Source organism: Trachypithecus francoisi, unplaced genomic scaffold (genome assembly GCF_009764315.1).
Source record: "Trachypithecus francoisi isolate TF-2019V2 unplaced genomic scaffold, Tfra_2.0 Lachesis_group4, whole genome shotgun sequence".
In the NCBI taxonomy this organism is placed as follows: domain Eukaryota; kingdom Metazoa; phylum Chordata; class Mammalia; order Primates; family Cercopithecidae; genus Trachypithecus; species Trachypithecus francoisi.
In genome coordinates, this window is record NW_022681469.1 from 89078238 (window position 1) to 89095450 (window position 17213).

General features: G+C 34.4%; 1 protein-coding gene across 1 annotated transcript in view; it reads left to right on the top strand.

The window, feature by feature from the left end:
* The window catches only part of AHR (aryl hydrocarbon receptor), a 49146-nt gene that overhangs the window by 21224 nt on the left and 10709 nt on the right, over positions 1-17213 (top strand). Inside the window, exons 3-7 of the mRNA XM_033192019.1 lie at positions 4205-4311; positions 9738-9827; positions 11909-12032; positions 12693-12823; positions 16253-16455. Coding sequence (XP_033047910.1) covers positions 4205-4311; positions 9738-9827; positions 11909-12032; positions 12693-12823; positions 16253-16455 — 655 coding nt within the window. The remainder of the gene's footprint in view (positions 1-4204; positions 4312-9737; positions 9828-11908; positions 12033-12692; positions 12824-16252; positions 16456-17213) is intronic.

Below are 17213 nucleotides of genomic sequence, written 5' to 3' on the forward strand. Positions count from 1 at the left end.
CCATATTAGGAAACATGGATATGGTTAAATGCATGTGGGAATAAAACTTGAGTCATCTGCAGTATGGCCATTTGATAATGCTGTGATGTATTTGCACTCTAAATTCCATCTTTTTTTAGATTAATTTCTTATTTGTATTGTATGACTCCTTCATAGATTTTTCAATGAGGAAATAGTGGAAATATTTTGGTGGTTTACTATCTTAACATTCTACTGAATGTTCAGAGTTTGATTCTCCCACTTTGGAAAGTGGTACATATCCTCACTGATGGGGAGGATTTTAACAAATGCCCATTATGGTACAGCAGCTACTTCCCAGCTGGTGACTTATTTTCAGATACTACATTTTGTTTCTATAGACTGTCGTAAATTTAATTCCAGTGGTATAATGTTTAAAGTGTCATTATGCATATAATTTATGTAACAATTTACAGTTTTGAAGTATAGTTGACCTGTGAACAATGTATTAATAATAACATGAGCAGCCGATTAATGTGTATTTTGTATATGTATTATATACTGTATTCTTAAAGTAGGCTAGAGAAAATAAAATGTTGTTAAGAAAATCATAAGGAAGAGAAAATATATTTACTATTCATTAAGTGGAATGGATCATCATACAGGTCTTCATCCTCGTTGTCTTCGTGTTGAGTAGGCTGAGGAGGGATTGGTCTTGCTGGCTTGGGAGTGGCAGAAGCATGTCAGTGGACTTGCGTAATTCAAACCCATGTTGTTCAAGGGTCAGCTGTACTTTCAAATGTGTCATATAGTTATCATAGCAATCCTATTAGATACTTATTACTGCTCTCCACTTAAAGCTGATAAAATACTCAATTACCTCCTCAGGGGCACTTTAATTATAAGTTTCTCATCATGGTTTGAGGGTGTATAAACTCAGAATAGACTTCGTTACCTCTGTCCTTGATTGTCAGTGATTGATCCCAGGTATTACCCTGGTATTCTACATGTTATTTTAGTCCTCACAAGAATTTGTCTCAAGAGGTAGCATTGTCCTCATTTAAAGATGAGGAAACTAAAGGTCAAAGATGGTTAGCATAGTGGGCAGTGGTTAATAATAGCTCACACACTGAGGTCTGGCTACCTGAGTTTTTGTCTAAGCTCTGCCACTTAAATCTCTATGACCCTGGGAACATTTTCTCAACCTCCCTAAGTCTCAGCTTCCTAATATATTGAAAGAACAATGTCAGTCTCATAGAACTATTATGAAGATTAAACAGGATATAATACGTGGAAAGTGCTAGGTGTACAGCGTGTGCCCAGTATCACCTATGATTACTAAGTAAAGTCACTCCGATGGTAGGAAGCAGCTCTTGAGATAGTGTCTCATGTCACTTTCTTACTCATTGCTTGCTTTCTAATCACCGCAAGAATTATATACCTGAAAATGAGTAGTGTTGATAGAGCTTCTAGTAATTTTAATAAGTTAGAGGTAGTAGGCATGAGAGCAAGAAATAGAAGAAAAACTTCATGCAGGGGTAGAAATTACATAGTTTAGGCTGAGAGACCATGGCATAAAATTAGTTTCCTAAAAAAGCGCAGCAGTGTTTTTTAAATGAGTTTAAAATCCACCCTTCTCGGACTCATCTTTGCACAATATTTACTTAAATGATTTACCAATGATTAACCTTAAACACAAGAGCAACAGAAATATTTACATATTTGTTTTTGGTAGAAACCTCCAGTAATCATTCCCACAAATGAACTTGTCACTTTTCCTACTTATGTAGTAGTTATACATATTAAATATCATCTTTCCAGCATTTGGAATTATAAGCGCTGTTGTTTAGAAAGAATGTATTCTTTTTATTTTTTTTCTCTACTTCAAGTTCCTGTAATACTTTAATTAAACCCTATTCTGGTACTTAGTATTTTTTGACATTGTTTTCTAGTTATTTCCACAGCTTATATGCCCTACTTAAAGACATGGTCTGACTCTAGTGTCTGATTACATTGGCTAATACCCCCAGTACAAGCCCAAGAACAAATTATAAATTACTCTGAGATGAATGGTCTCTCTCATTGCTTAGTCATCTTCTCAGTGATCAAGTAGTTATCTCTTAATATTTATGTTTTTCTACTGCCAATGACTCTAGGTGGAAGTAATACCAATTGTGTTGATTAAATATTAATTTTAAGAGATTTCCAGCGATAATTTAGATATATATAATCTGACACTGTTATTGTCCATTTTTAGGCTTATTTCATAATATAAGGGTTTGGTTTTGTTGTTCTCTTTTTAAAAGCAAGTATTACTGATGCTTGGTATAACTCTTAAATTGTGCTTCATACCAGAGCTTTTCGAAAAGTAGCAGAATATAGTTGACTCTGACATTGTATGGTTTTGTGCATTCAAGCAAATGTGGCCATTAGTAAGCAAGCAACAACATAACTTACAGAATAGAAAGGGAGAAAAGGCCATTCTCTCTTCTACCATTCTCTCTCTGTACAGATTAAACATTTCCTTTGGTCTTGATGAACTGTTAGGTCAGTTTGCCTCAAACTGTTTTTTGGCCTAAGGAAATCTGTTTTTTGGCCTTTTGAAGTTATATTCAGAGACTGTGCTTTTGGCTGTTTCTTGGAAAGAGATATGTTTTAACTTCTGCAAAGGCAAGAACTTGGCATGAGATTCTGGTGTGACACGTCCACTGATGATTTACCAGAAAATACACTGCAAATACACATGAAAGACTGCAGACAGGTTTTTTATGTGGTACTCTGCTCAAACTGAGAGAAAGTCTAGTTATTAGTAAATCTCCAGTTTTTTCACTGAACTGAATTATTTAGTCACATAAACATGTAGTGAGGTATGTCTTAAGAGGACTGCCAGAGTCACTTTTATTTAATGGTATCTCTTATTCAAATATCACAGGTTAAAAAAAGGTCAGAAAGTAGAAAGTATCTAAAAGATTATACTTTATAACTGAGGAATCCATAAGCTCTGAGAAATATTTCTAGTAATTAAAGCTACTGTTTGTTGAACTACTATTGATCTGCTGTGTGTCAGAAACTTTACATATATTCTCATTACTCTTCACAACAGCCCTGCAAGATGTGCTTAAAAATTTTTTTTTAATTACCACCTCACATATTAGGAGACAGGCTCAAATAACTCCCACTTTTAGTAAATGTCAGAGGTAAGATTTGAGCCCAATTCTAACAGTTACCAATATCCACATGCTCTTAAGTGAGATAATATTTGAAAGTGCTTGGCAAAATGTTTAAGTAAGTGGTAGCTATTATTATTTCTATTCAGCTGTGCTTCCTCCCATACTATAAATATATACATACCACACACACAGAGAGAGAGAGAGAGAGAAAAAAAGAAGAAATAGCATTATAACATGCCACGTCCAATAGTAAGCATCCTATGATGCCATCAGACTTTCCTTCACATATATAATCCACAAGCAGTTAGAAGATATAATAGAGAAGCCACTTGACAAGATGTAATACCTAGGAGTAAATATAAAAATGCCTGTGCACATCTTTTTTGTAGACAACTTTAAAACATTCTAGGAGGACAAAATATAGACTTGAACAAGTGGAAAAAAAATGTGTGTTCTTGTATAGAATGATTCAAGATTATAAAGATGTTAATTCTCCATGAGTTAATTTATAAATTTAACATGAACCTATTAAATAATAATAGTAATTAACAGTTTTTACCCAAATGCTGGACAAGAAGATTCCAAACATTGGAAATACATCTCAGTAGGTGCATAGTTGCTTTTGTTCTCCTCACCACCACCAGTTCCCTGATACTTAGATAAATATATAAAAAGTTGGAATCATTTTTATAGGTTACATTATGGAGAACTTTAATCTCCTAAGAAAGGAGGTGGGAATGGAGAGGAGTGTTTATAACACTGTTTTGAGTTCTTTGAAACGCCTCGGTTTTGTGACAAAAGTCATATCGTGAACTCATCAACAATTTTTAACAATCTGTCAGCTGACAACTTGACTAAGTCCTTCAGTTTTGTTACTAGCATAGAATAAGGAACTACCCACTGGCAAGAGGATTACTTACCTAGTATTTATTATTTATCTTGTGTTACCCAATTACTAAAAATACCAGTAGATGCCAGTATTTCAAGTTGTCTTTGTTTGGTGTTCAGAAGTTTTCTATTATAGCTCTTTACTCTTGCTTACTTTTAAAATCATTATTTTTCCCTTTTTTCCATAGTTGCATTAAAATCCTCCCCTGCTGAAAGAAATGGAGGCCAGGAGAATTGTAGAGCAGCAAATTTCAGAGAAGGCCTGAACTTACAAGAAGGAGAATTCTTATTACAGGTAAATTTTTGTAAATATAGTTTCTTACACTAAGGACAGTTGTAAATGGAAAATGAATAAGTGTTTTAATAATTCCCAGTTTATTTGGGATTCACTCAATGTTTTTTGTCACTTTCATCTGAACTGCAATAGCGAATGATGCTTAATACATGAAAAAATGGAATTTTAGTCATGCACCGTATAATGACGTTTCAGTTAACAACAGACCACATATACGACAGTGATCCTGTAAGGTTACACCATATTTTTTACTGTAATTTTTCTAGTTTAGATACAAAAATGCTTGCCATGTGTTAAAATTGCCTACAGTATTCCGTATAGTAACATGCTGTACAGGTCTGTAACCTTGGAACAATAAGTTACACTGTATAACCATCTATGTTTGTGTAAGTACATTCTATGATGTTCGCATGATGATGAAAATCACCTAACCACATATGTCCCTGTTAAGTAATGCATGACTATATATGAAGAAGATTAGTTAGAGGACTGGTCCACCCCTTCTGTTGTATTAATATTTCTTCACACAGAAAGAACTCCTAGAGTGTTTTAAAGGTTCTAATTTAAGATGTTGAATTTATATATACTTTTTATGGAATGTATCTCTATTAAAATTGTTAAATGCGGCCAGGCACAGTGGCTCACGCCTGTAATCCCAGCACTTCGGGAGGCCAAGGCAGGCGGATCACGAGGTCAGCAGATCAAGACCATCCTGGCTAACATGGTGAAACCCCGTCTCCACTAAAAACACACACACACAAAATTAGCCGGGTGAGGTGGCAGGTGCCTGTAGTCCTAGCTACGTAGGAGGCTGAGGCAGGAGAATGGCATGAACCCGGGAGGCGGAGCTTGCAGTGAGCCGAGATTGTGCCACTGCGCTCCAGCCTGGGCGACAGAGCCAGACTCCGTCTAAAAAAAAAAAATTGTTAAATGCATTTCTCAGTTTAACATACTTCTTAACCCAGATTTCATGTCAATATATTATAACTTACATTTTATTTTAGCAACTGTTTGTGACTTATTCACATACTAAAGATTTTCTCAACAACTGTAGTCCCTATTTTTATGCTTCAGAATTTAGTTTCTAATTTGCCTGTGAAAGCATTTTGAATCTTTTTTTACTCTTTTTTTTAGAATTGATGCCATGATTGAGTCTCACTTAAAATTCTCAGATAATTTATTTTTTGAAAAAAGATAGAATAAAGATGTGTGCCATGTGTGCTATCACAACTATGTGATTATTTTCAGTTTCACCCACTGAACTGACTAGAAAAACTAACTTCACCATTGTTACAAAAAGTAACCCTAAGTTTTGGTAACTCCACTAGTTCATTTGTTGAATGTTGGTGTGCCTAATAATATAGCATTTTTTATTGCAATTGCATAATCACATTCAAATTCCTGTTAGCAAAAATTTACTTATGTTAAACAAAGTAAATCTATTAAAACATGAGTCCTCCCCCAGCCCCAACTGAGGATCTTCATGTATATATAAACCCAAACATAAAGACTCTGTATTCAGGTCATAGGAAAGCATTTTAATAATTGCTGCTTAAGATGATTAAACACACCTCTTGGGTTGTCTACTAAGGCCGTAATGAAATCCTGTATTTCAGGTGAAATAGACAAATATGGACTGATCGCCATAACACTTGGCAAGTTGGTTTAAATTAGGGACCAATAATTTTTATTTTTTTCCCAAAACATTTAGACAAATTGTGTACATACCCTATGTCAGGGAAACAGAATAATGATAATAGGAATGCAAAGCTGTAAAGCTGTAATTATATGGAATATATATATTTGAAATTATCTGCAAATTGGTAGCCCTTAAGAAGTTAAAATAAACTTACCTGTTTATATTGAATACCATTTGTAGATTGCTCTCTAATAGGAAGACTCACATACTATATGATTTTCTTAGGATTGTGCTTATATGTTATCTTTTTATGAAGAAGATGACTAACAACATTATAGATATGTGAAAATGGCTGTTTGATTATATACAATTGCATAATGATATCTGACTTTATATTGCAACCTACAGGTATCAGCCAATTACCCGTACAATGTGAAAGATGTTACCAGAGGTTCTGTATAACATATGGCCTAAAACTTTTGAGGAGAATTATTTTCCTTTGCTTAACAAAGGCATATAAAGAAAATGTTACAAAAATTTTTATTAAAATGCTGGGGCAGTGGCTCACGCCTGTGATTCCAGCACTTTGGGAGGCCGAGGCAGGTGGATCACGAGGTCAGGAGTTCAAGACCAGTCTGGCCATCTCTACTAAAAAGACGAAAAATTAGCTGGGCGTGGTGGCGGGTGCTTGTAATCCCAGCTACCCAGGAGGCTGAGGCCCGGGAGAATCACTTGAAGCCAGGAGGCAGAAGTTGCAGTGAGCAGAGATCACGCCACTGCACTCCAGCCCAGGTGACAGTGCGAGACTCCATCTCAAAAAAAAAAAATTTTATTAAAAATTTAAGACGTCTTTCTAGGTTAGCTTCAATTTATTACTATTTTACAAGGAATAAAAATGAAACAATGCTAATAACTGTGTCTTTATTTACTTCACATGTTTATTTCATAAGTTTAAAATAAATTATATCTCTTGCTATTTAATACTGTACCTGTTAAAATCTTGCAGCTTTTTCAGTGACAGCAGTTGAAATTTTATATAACAGTATTAATTGCAATTTCTCTTAAATAGTAAGTGAGCTCAACCTAATTTTCAGATAGGTCGAGTGAATCTTTGTGGCTAAGACTAAAAGAATGATGATCTCTTTTATTTAATTAGTATATTAATTCCTTCTGTTAATTTATTAAGACAAATCAATACAAGTAATAACCTTGTTCCTCCTGGTACTTGAGATCATTTGAGATATATAAAAATTGATATGCATCTATCCTTTCTAGATTTTTATTTCTAACAATTAACATTTGTCTAAAGAGATTTGATAACTGTACTTCAATTATCCTTCTGTCTTCCGGCATATACACCAATGAGTTTATTGGAATGTGACTAAATTTGTTTCACTGTTTGAAAACGTATGATGTTCTACAAAATAACATGAATGTGATTAATGGATAATCTTCCCGAGAAGCAGATATTTTCAGAATAAATCAGTGCAATGACGAATATATGGTGTTACTGTCAAGAGAATTTAAGAATATCCAATTTTGAGTGTGTTAATCATTAAATATTCAAGTTCTTATGGGTAGAATCACCATTGTTTATCCTAAGGGAATTGCTGGGTATTACATATAATAATTGTAGTCAAAAACCTGAGAGCCTGCTTGTGGTTAAAGGGACATGGATGGAGTTGGAGGCCATTATCCTTAGCAAGCTAACACAGGAACAGAAAACAAAATACTGCATGTTCTCACTTATAAGTGAGAGCTAAATGATGAGAACACATGGACATACAGAGGGGAACAACACACACTGGGGCCATTTAGAGGCTGCAGGGTGGGAGGAGGGAGAGAGGATCAGGAAATATAACTGATGAGTACTAGGCTTAATACCTGGGTGATGAAATAATCTGTACAACAAAACCTCATGACACAAGTTTACCTATGTAAAAAACCTGCACTTGTGCCCCTGAACTTAAAAGTAAAAAAAAAACAGAACAAAACAGTCAGAACCATGCACCAATCTGGGATCAATAACACATAAAGGCAGCATATCATGTTATTTAAGTGAGTATGCTTTGGAACCAGACTGAGTTTATCTCCTGGATCAGCCATTTTCTGGCTCTGTGACTTTGGGCAAGTTACTTTTAAAGGTATAGTCCTTGACTTCAGTTTCTTCTATTGTAAAATTGGAACATGGCACTTACTTCATTGGGTTTTTGGGAGAAATAAACCACTCAAATACATAAAAATGTTTAGAAAAAGGAATACTAAATAATAGTTGTTATCTTTGTAGTCCAGTTCTCAGATAATATAGATCAAGAATCTTGAATGTGGAAAGTAATTGGAGTGAAAAGAGAGATAGCCACTGTATTTCATTTATTTCATCTGATAATGAAGATATTGACTAGACTAGATGTGAGCATCATAAGCACAAGGGCAAAGCCTTGTTAACTCTTAAATCCCAGTACTTAGCATACATATTTCCCCTCGGGCATGTAATAGTTTATTATGTGTGGAATAAATGAATCACTATTATTTATATAGCTCTTTATAGTTCTCAAAGCATGGTGATGTAAATATTTATTTGCTTATTTCTACAACCATATAGTATTGTACCTTATTACACTGAGTGCTAGCTCTGTGCCAAGCAGTGAGTTAGGTGGGATATTGTCATTATGTCTACCTGATGAAGTGCCAGTTTTTGAAATAACACTTAAGCCTAAAAAGGAGTAAATACCTTTACCAAAGCCACACAGCCCCACAGCTAGTAATAGACAGAGACAGGAGTCCAGACCAAATCTGTCTGACTACACAGTACAATTCTTAAACTAAACCACACTATATTTCTCCTTACATGAAAAAGAGGGTGTTAGAAGACATTAGCTATGGTCACATAGTAAAGAATAGATCAAATACCAAATTGAACTCAAGGAGAAAGCAGTGAGGGCTTGTAGAATTAAAATATATGATAATAATAAAGTGATCTATGATACTATTGTTATCCAAGAGGAGAATAAAGGTATTAGTTGATATTGGACTTGAATTATCCATTAATAGAAAAAGAGATTATAAATTCCAAACTAAAGAGTATGGGCTAATAATAATGGACCCAAAGCAGGCAAAACAGAGAGAAAAAGAAACATTATACATACGGATGTGCTGTGAACAAATAGAAATAACACATACAAAATGATAAATTAAGTATATGTTCATAATGACATTAAATTTTAGTGGACTAAATTCACTGTATGCTTGCTTTGCATACGTATTATATTTTAATTACATATATATTATATATATATTGTGTTTTCCTATAAAAGTCTTAAAATGTTCTATGACTTCAAATGTTCGTGTCAGTGCTTGAAATGTCTTTGTACAAGAAGAGTTTTAGTGTTCCCACTTTAAGAGTCTAATCAACATCTTTGCCTCCAGTTTCCCCCTAAAAAAAGCAGTGTGATAGACTATAGTGAATGATGTCTAAATAGTTTGTTCTTTAAAAAATATGTACAATATATTTAAAAGAGAAAATCTGAAACATGAGGAAGAAGATGAATTCCATATTCTACCAAAGTTATTCTGATTGAGCATTAAATTTAGCTATTTTTCCGTAGACAAATCAAAAAGTATGAATAGGTATTTCTTAGTCCAGGAGTGTATGTTATGGCTGTGTTTGTGAAATGTAATTATTTTAACTATTTGGAAGAGAAGATTTTTCAGAGATAAAAGTAATAACCTTTATGTGACGGTCAATATTAAGTCATATTACTAACTTTAGAACTTCCTTTCCTTGTAGGCTCTGAATGGCTTTGTATTAGTTGTCACTACAGATGCTTTGGTCTTTTATGCTTCTTCTACTATACAAGATTATCTAGGGTTTCAGCAGGTAAGTATGTATTACTTATATCATTTATATTACTGTATCATTTACTTTTCATGTATGTTATACTTTCGGACACAGTTGACCATTTGTATGTATAAAGTATCAATATATGCTGTAGAATACATTATGTATTTGTAGCTAATAATTTTTTCTAATATTAATAATTTACTGCACTATTAATTTCTTTAAATCTTTATGCGATTCATGGTTATTGTGTTTCTTCTTTTGCTTATCAAGAATCTCATATATAAGAAACTTTCAGGCACATAGGGTCTAGGGGAGAAGATACAAAAGTATTTGGCATCAAATAACTTATGGATAGCAGAGTATATATGACAACTATGAAATGAATGAGGTGCTGTATAAAAAGTACAAGTAAAATCCTATGATTTATACCTTTAATTCTGATTTATGTGGATTATGGAAGATATCCTGAATCAAATGGTATATAAGCTGACCTAAATATTGTGTAGCAGGTGGGTGGACGAGAGAACATAGGAATATAGAAGTACTGTAAGCACTAGACTGGAAGTCATTGAAGGAAACTAACGTGTCTGGCTTGTTTAATGTTATTGAATGAATGATGAATAGATGGAATTATAAACACTTGACATATTTGAAGGACAATAACATCTTTTATGGTTTAAGAACAGATTGTAACATTTGAATGCTTGCTATTCTTGTATATCTGGTTCTCAAATTACAGTGTGCACAAGAATCACCTGAAGACCTTGATAAAACTTGGTCATCTCTGAGACCCATTGCCAGATGTTCTGAATCAGTAGTTCACAGTGGGGCCCTTGAATTTGCACTTCTATCAAGCTCACAAGGCTGCTGGTCTTAATAACAGTTATATAGACTAGAGCTTCAACTATGTTGTATGTCCAGTGGAGACCACTGAAGGCTTTTGTTAAAGGGGATGTGCATTTCAACTTGTGTTTCAGATCCAACTTCTGGAAATTGTGTAATGGCATCAAGATGATTTAATATGAGAAGATTAGGTTCCTAGGAAGATTTAAGTGTAGATGACTAAAATAGTGGAATCTAGCTACTACCACAAAGTCTAAACTGATTTCTTGCATTCTAAAGAAAATATATTAATGTCCATAGAAAAGCCTGTTTGAAGCCAAATGAATTATATAACTGTCTTAATCATGATTTGATATTGTGATTTATATCAGTAAGAAAATCAAAGACATCAGCCATTTTCCAATCCATTTTTTTTCTCCCATATACACATGGATTTTTTTCCTAAAACAACATTCATATCTGACACAAGTGGTAGATTAAGACACCATTTTTAAAACTGCAAGTTGTGACTCGCTCATGGGTATGCAGTCAAGACAGTGAATCACCATCAAACTGTTTTTTAGTTGTTTAGGATAGAATAAAATAATATAGAATACACAGTATTATCTCATGTAATAATGGTAGGTGTTTTGTGAAACTTTTCCGTGTATATGTCTGTGCACACACCTGTGACAGATAGAAATGTATTTTCTATCACAACTTGCAGTTAAAAAAAAGGAAAACTCTGGTTTAAGCGCTAAGGGCTCAGCACTGTAGTAAATGGTGAGAGGCAAGAGGAGGAAAGTGGGTTTGGTATGGTAAAGGCACAATCCCTTGCTCTTGTGGAGTCTACTTGAAGTGAAAATTTATACGAAGAAAATTTTAGAGAACAGTGAAGGAAATACCTAGAGAATACCATTAAGCTTAGAGAAGTCAGAAGCCTGGGTGGTTAGGAAAAGCTGCGTGGAAGAGATAAGAATCTAAAAATTAACAAATGGATACGAAACATAAACAGATTTTAATATGTTGCATTTAAGGAATGGGGAGGTGACTTCTTTGAGCAAGAGCATTCACGTTGGGAACTGATGATAAGTAACTTTTGGCTTATCTGTTGTAGTGCCAGTCTGTCTAGCTTTTTCTATCTTAGATGACTAGGGAACTTTAGGAATCATCCAATTTGTATTCATCACCACTAGCAAGCACCCACTAATCTAAATAGGCTTTAAAATTAATTTAGTAAGCCATATTTTTTAAATCAGTGCTTTTGTTGTATTCCTTGTATCTTTTTTCTTTAGTCTGATGTCATACATCAGAGTGTGTATGAACTTATCCATACCGAAGACCGAGCTGAATTTCAGCGTCAGCTACACTGGGCGTTAAATCCTTCTCAGTGTACAGAGTCTGGACAAGGAATTGATGGTAAGAATTGATGGTACAAAAGATTGTGTTGGTAGTTTTTAGATATGATCTGTGAAAGGAGGCTGGGAACCTGGAAGGTCATAGAACTCCATGATAGGGAAGTAGTGGAAAGATATAAATCTGCAGTCATAGGCCACAGTGAGCCTGTTGAGCTAAGGAATATTTTGGCAAATGAGAGCCATTAATGAGTTTCAGGCAACAGAGTATTGCCATACTCAGTAATGTATTTTATAAAAATAAGTAGTACCATCATGAAAGATGGAAGGAAGATACACAAGGTTGATACCTGAGTGCATATAAATTGTTATGATTAAAATGCACCAAAGAAAAAAGTAAGCTAGCATATGCAAGTATAAAAATGCTTTTCTCAATGCAAAAAATGTTTTTGGAAATTTCTTAAAGTGTTAAGAAAACAAAAATGCGTTAGAAAATGTGAAAATTATTGACAGTGATAGCTCAATAAAAATTACACAAGTTCTATCTGATAAAAATGATATTTAATAAACTTTTAGTTTCTTGTCATTAGCTCTTCTGAAAATGATTTTTTTTGTGTTCAGAATACAGACTCCAGTTTAGAAACTAATACAAATTTTACCTACTCAGATGCTTAATTTTACAGCAAAATGGAAAGTAAATTTTGTTTTGCCTTTATTTCTACAGAAGCCCCTGGTCTCCCCCAGCCATTAGTCTGTTATAATACAGACCAGATTCCTCCAGAAAACTCTCCTTTTTTGGAGAGGTGCTTCATATGTCGTCTAAGGTGTCTGCTGGATAATTCCTCTGGTTTTCTGGTAAGGTACAAAATCTTATGATACTGGCTCTTACTGTGGTTAAAATAAAAGCTTGAGGCAAATTTAATTTAGCAAAATTTAATTCATCAAGGAACTGTTCCCAAATCAGGCAGCCCTCGGAACCAGAGAGGTTCGGAGAGCTCACATAAAAACATGGGCTGGAGCATTTGTGAACGGAAAATGCAAGTGAGGTACAGAAATAGCTTGACTGATTACAGCTTGGGGTTTGCCTTATTTGAAGATGATCTGATTAGCTGATCACCTGTGAAGCTTGACTGATTACAGCTTGGGGTTTGCCTTATTTGAAGATGATCTGATTAGTTGATCACCTGTGACTGACTGAGACTCAGCTATTTGGTTACAAAAGTTCACTTTTACTGTTAGGCTTTCCGTTAGTTTATATAGTAAATGAAGTTGCAATTCCTTGGTAAGGACTTAAGGAGCAGAGGCATCTTCAGCCCAAATTTGGTTTAACATTAAGTTATAGAAAAAAAAGTCAAGTGAAGCCAATTTTCTTTGGTTATCTTTGATTTCAGCTTTAAAAATCTACCAAATAATTTGATAAAGCAAGGTAGCATTTTAAAATAATTATTTCTGATTTTGACTATCCTCTATAACTCAGAAAACTGTTCTTTAGAATATAGTAACAAAGATTGAGTGAAATAACATGAAGCCTTGTATTTTGACTATTTTAGGATTTTTTTTTTTTTTTTTTTTTTTTTTTTGAGACGATGTCTCGCTTAGTCGCCCGGGCTGGAGTGCAGTGGCGGGATCTTAGCTCACTGCAAGCTCCGCCTCCCGGGTTTACGCCATTCTCCTGCCTCAGCCTCCCGAGTAGCTGGGACTACAGGCGCCCGCCACCTCGCCCGGCTAGTTTTTTGTATTTTTTAGTAGAGACAGGGTTTCACCATGTTAGCCAGGATGGTCTCGATCTCCTGACCTTGTGATCCGCCCGTCTCGGCCTCCCAAAGTGCTGGGATTACAGGCTTGAGCCACCGCGCCCGGCCTATTTTAGGATTTTTAAGATATGAGAGAATTATGTAGCCCTTTTTTAATAGGAGAATTTAATGCCTGCTGACAGAAAAATAATGGCCTTTCCATATGTCTCAAATAACTGCCACATAGAAAAATGATTGTATATTCGCAATTGTATAATCATCATCTGATAGGAGACGCTGTTTCTTGTTGCAAAGTCTGAACACCTGCGTAGGAGTTGACTGTAGGGAGCAGCTTAGGATTCCTCAGAGTGGACTTGTCTGTCTCTCATTGTATCCTTAGTTTGGGTCACCAAGTACAGGAGAAGAGAATACAGAGTATATTGTATACTTTTTGTGAATAACAAGGAATTCGAAACAGGTAATCAAATCTTAAATTAAGCATTACAAAGCAATGATTTTTGTTTATGTGTTTATTTCTGAAGAGGATTTTGCTGACCCAGAATTAGAATTGTGCTTTGAGGTAGTTTTCTCAGTATTATTGCTCATGAACAATTAGTATGTAGAGTCATGTGCTGCATAATGATGCTTTGGTCAGTAACAGACCACGTATATGGTGGTAGTCCCATGAGATCATAATGGAGCCGGAAAATCCCTATCACCTAACGATAGGTTGATGGTTACTCACATGTTGATGGTGATGCTTATGGAAGCAAACCTGTGTTGCCAGTCATATAAAAAGTATAGCACATACAATTATGTATGGTACATAGTACTTGAAAGTAATAAATCACTATGTATTTATGTATTTACTGTTAATCATTATTTTACTTTATTTTTTAATTTATTATACTTTTAATGTTTTATTTTAATCATTATTTTAGAATAAGGTTAACTGTAAAGCAGGCTCAGGCATGTCCTTCAGGAAATATTCCAAAAGAGGATCACAGGAGATGACAGCTCCGTGCATGTTATTGCTCCTGCAGACCTTCCAGTGGGACAAGATGTAGAGGTGGACGACAGGAACATTAATGATCCTCACCCGGTGCAGACCTAAGCTAATGTGTGGATTTGTGTCTTAGTTTTTAACACAAAAGTTTAAAATGTAAAAAACTATTTAAAAAAATAGGAGAAAGCTTATAGTTATAAGGATGTAAAGAAAGAAAATATGTTTGTATAGCTGTACACTGTGTTTAAGTGTATTAAGTGTTTAAGTAATTACACTGTGATTACAAAAGAGTCAACAGTTAAAAATGTAAAAGTTTATAAAGTAAAAAAGTTACAGTAAGTTGTGCTGGGATTACAGGCATGAGCCACTGCACCCGGCCTAAAGGAAAATATTTTTTATTAATTCAGCATAGCCTAAGTGTATAGTGTTTATAAACTCTATAGTAATGTACAGTAATGTCTCAGGCCTTCACATTCACTCACCTCTCACTCACTGACGTTTTTAAACCAGAGTAACTTTCAGTCCTGCCTGCCTTATTTACAATAAGTACTCTTATACAGGTATACCATTTTTTTATACTTTATTTTTACTGTGTATTTTCTATGTTTAGATACACAAATACTTACTGTGTTACAGTTACTTAAAGTATTCAGTATGATAGCATGCTGTACAGGTTTGTAGCCTAGAAACAAAAGGCTATACTGTATAACTTAGATGCATAGTAAGGTATACCGTCTAGGTTTGTGTACCTACCCTCTGATGTTCACAGGATGAGGAACTTGCCTAAGGATACATTTCACAGAACATGCCCCTTTTGTTAAGTGACATGTGACTGTATGTCTGAGGTGGAATATCTATGTGCAGGAGGGTCTTTTCCTCCTTGCGCTGCTATTATTTTGATGTCAGAACCATCCCTTGGACTGGTTGATACTGTTTTAACCAATTAAATATATCATGTTCATGTTTAAGTTGCCTTTGTTTTCCCTGTCTTCTAAATTTATTCCATATCTTTCCTCAGTAGAGCTCTGCGTTCTTTATATGTTTTCATGATGATTCATTTCAGTGTTTTAATAAAATTATATTTTGTCTCTATAGAAAAGATTACTATGAACTCTATATGCTATGAGCATATAGAAAAAAACTCTATATGCTATGAGCTGCAATATAGTTCATGTATGCTTGAAAATGAATGTTTAGGGCTTTATCACCATTCAGGATATATTGATTGCCTTGTGTGCAAGGAGCTGTGCGAGGTGAAAATGATAGGGTAATGGCAAGCTTGGAAAATTATATAGGTATTGATGTTATGACCATTAGGAACAAGGAGTGGTTCACTTATCCCTTTAGAATATTTCGCATATTACTCTTTGGGATAGTTTTAATGGGCGTCCTATGGAGACAGGAATGAAAGAAACTAACAGTTCTCAGCTTCAGGAATATTTATGGAATTATCAAGAACCCTAGAAGCAGCCATAATGGAGACTTTTTAAAAGAAACTTTTATATTTTTAATTTTAATGAACTTTTTTTGTTGTTTTTTTTTAAGGCAATGAATTTCCAAGGGAGGTTAAAGTATCTGCATGGACAGAAAAAGAAAGGGAAAGATGGATCAATACTTCCACCTCAGTTGGCTTTGTTTGCAATAGCTACTCCACTTCAGCCACCATCCATACTTGAAATCCGGACCAAAAATTTTATCTATAGAACCAAACACAGACTAGACTTCGCACCTATTGCTTGTGATGCCAAGTAAGTGAGACTTTTTCACTTTTATTTTGTCAGATGTACATTATGTTTCAGTAAGTCTCTCTTAGCATGTAAAACATACATTGTGGACTGTATGTAATGTTTATTATTAGATTGGCTATTAGCTTTTAATCTTTCAGTGTAGGCTTTTACAGTAAAAATAATTTCATGAGGCTCACAAGTCATCTTTTTAATTTTTTGCAAGACTTGTCTCAGATGATGATGTTCTTATATATTAGCAAGGTTTGTTCTTCTGATGACATTTATGTTGGTTTGTTTTATGTTTTTAAATGGTACAAATGTTATTTGATTTCTAGCCCCAGAAGTTTCAGTAACTTTCAGAAAATTATGAGCAAGAGTCTGATATTAAGCATTTATATCGTATCAAAACATATCAGTGCTTTTCTCCTTTCTATTGTGGGAATGCAGAGAGGTAATTTGAAAAACCTTCTTCCCTAAAAATAGATTATAAAAACATTCCAGATTTTTATTAAAGATTTTCTGTTACCCATACATCTGCTCTATTAGATTCATTTTTAGCATACTAATTTCCATGGTTTTATTCAGGAAAAGAAAATAGGCTGAAACTGAAATTTGCAATCATAAGCAAGGAAGAGCAGTTTACATAGATGTGTTTAATTTCATATCTACTTACTGATGTGAAATTCTAAATGTGAACTAAAACATATTGCAGAAACTAGCGTAAAACCAATGAATTTATCTTGGTTATTTCGTTTATGTTAAATCATAATTCATTCTTA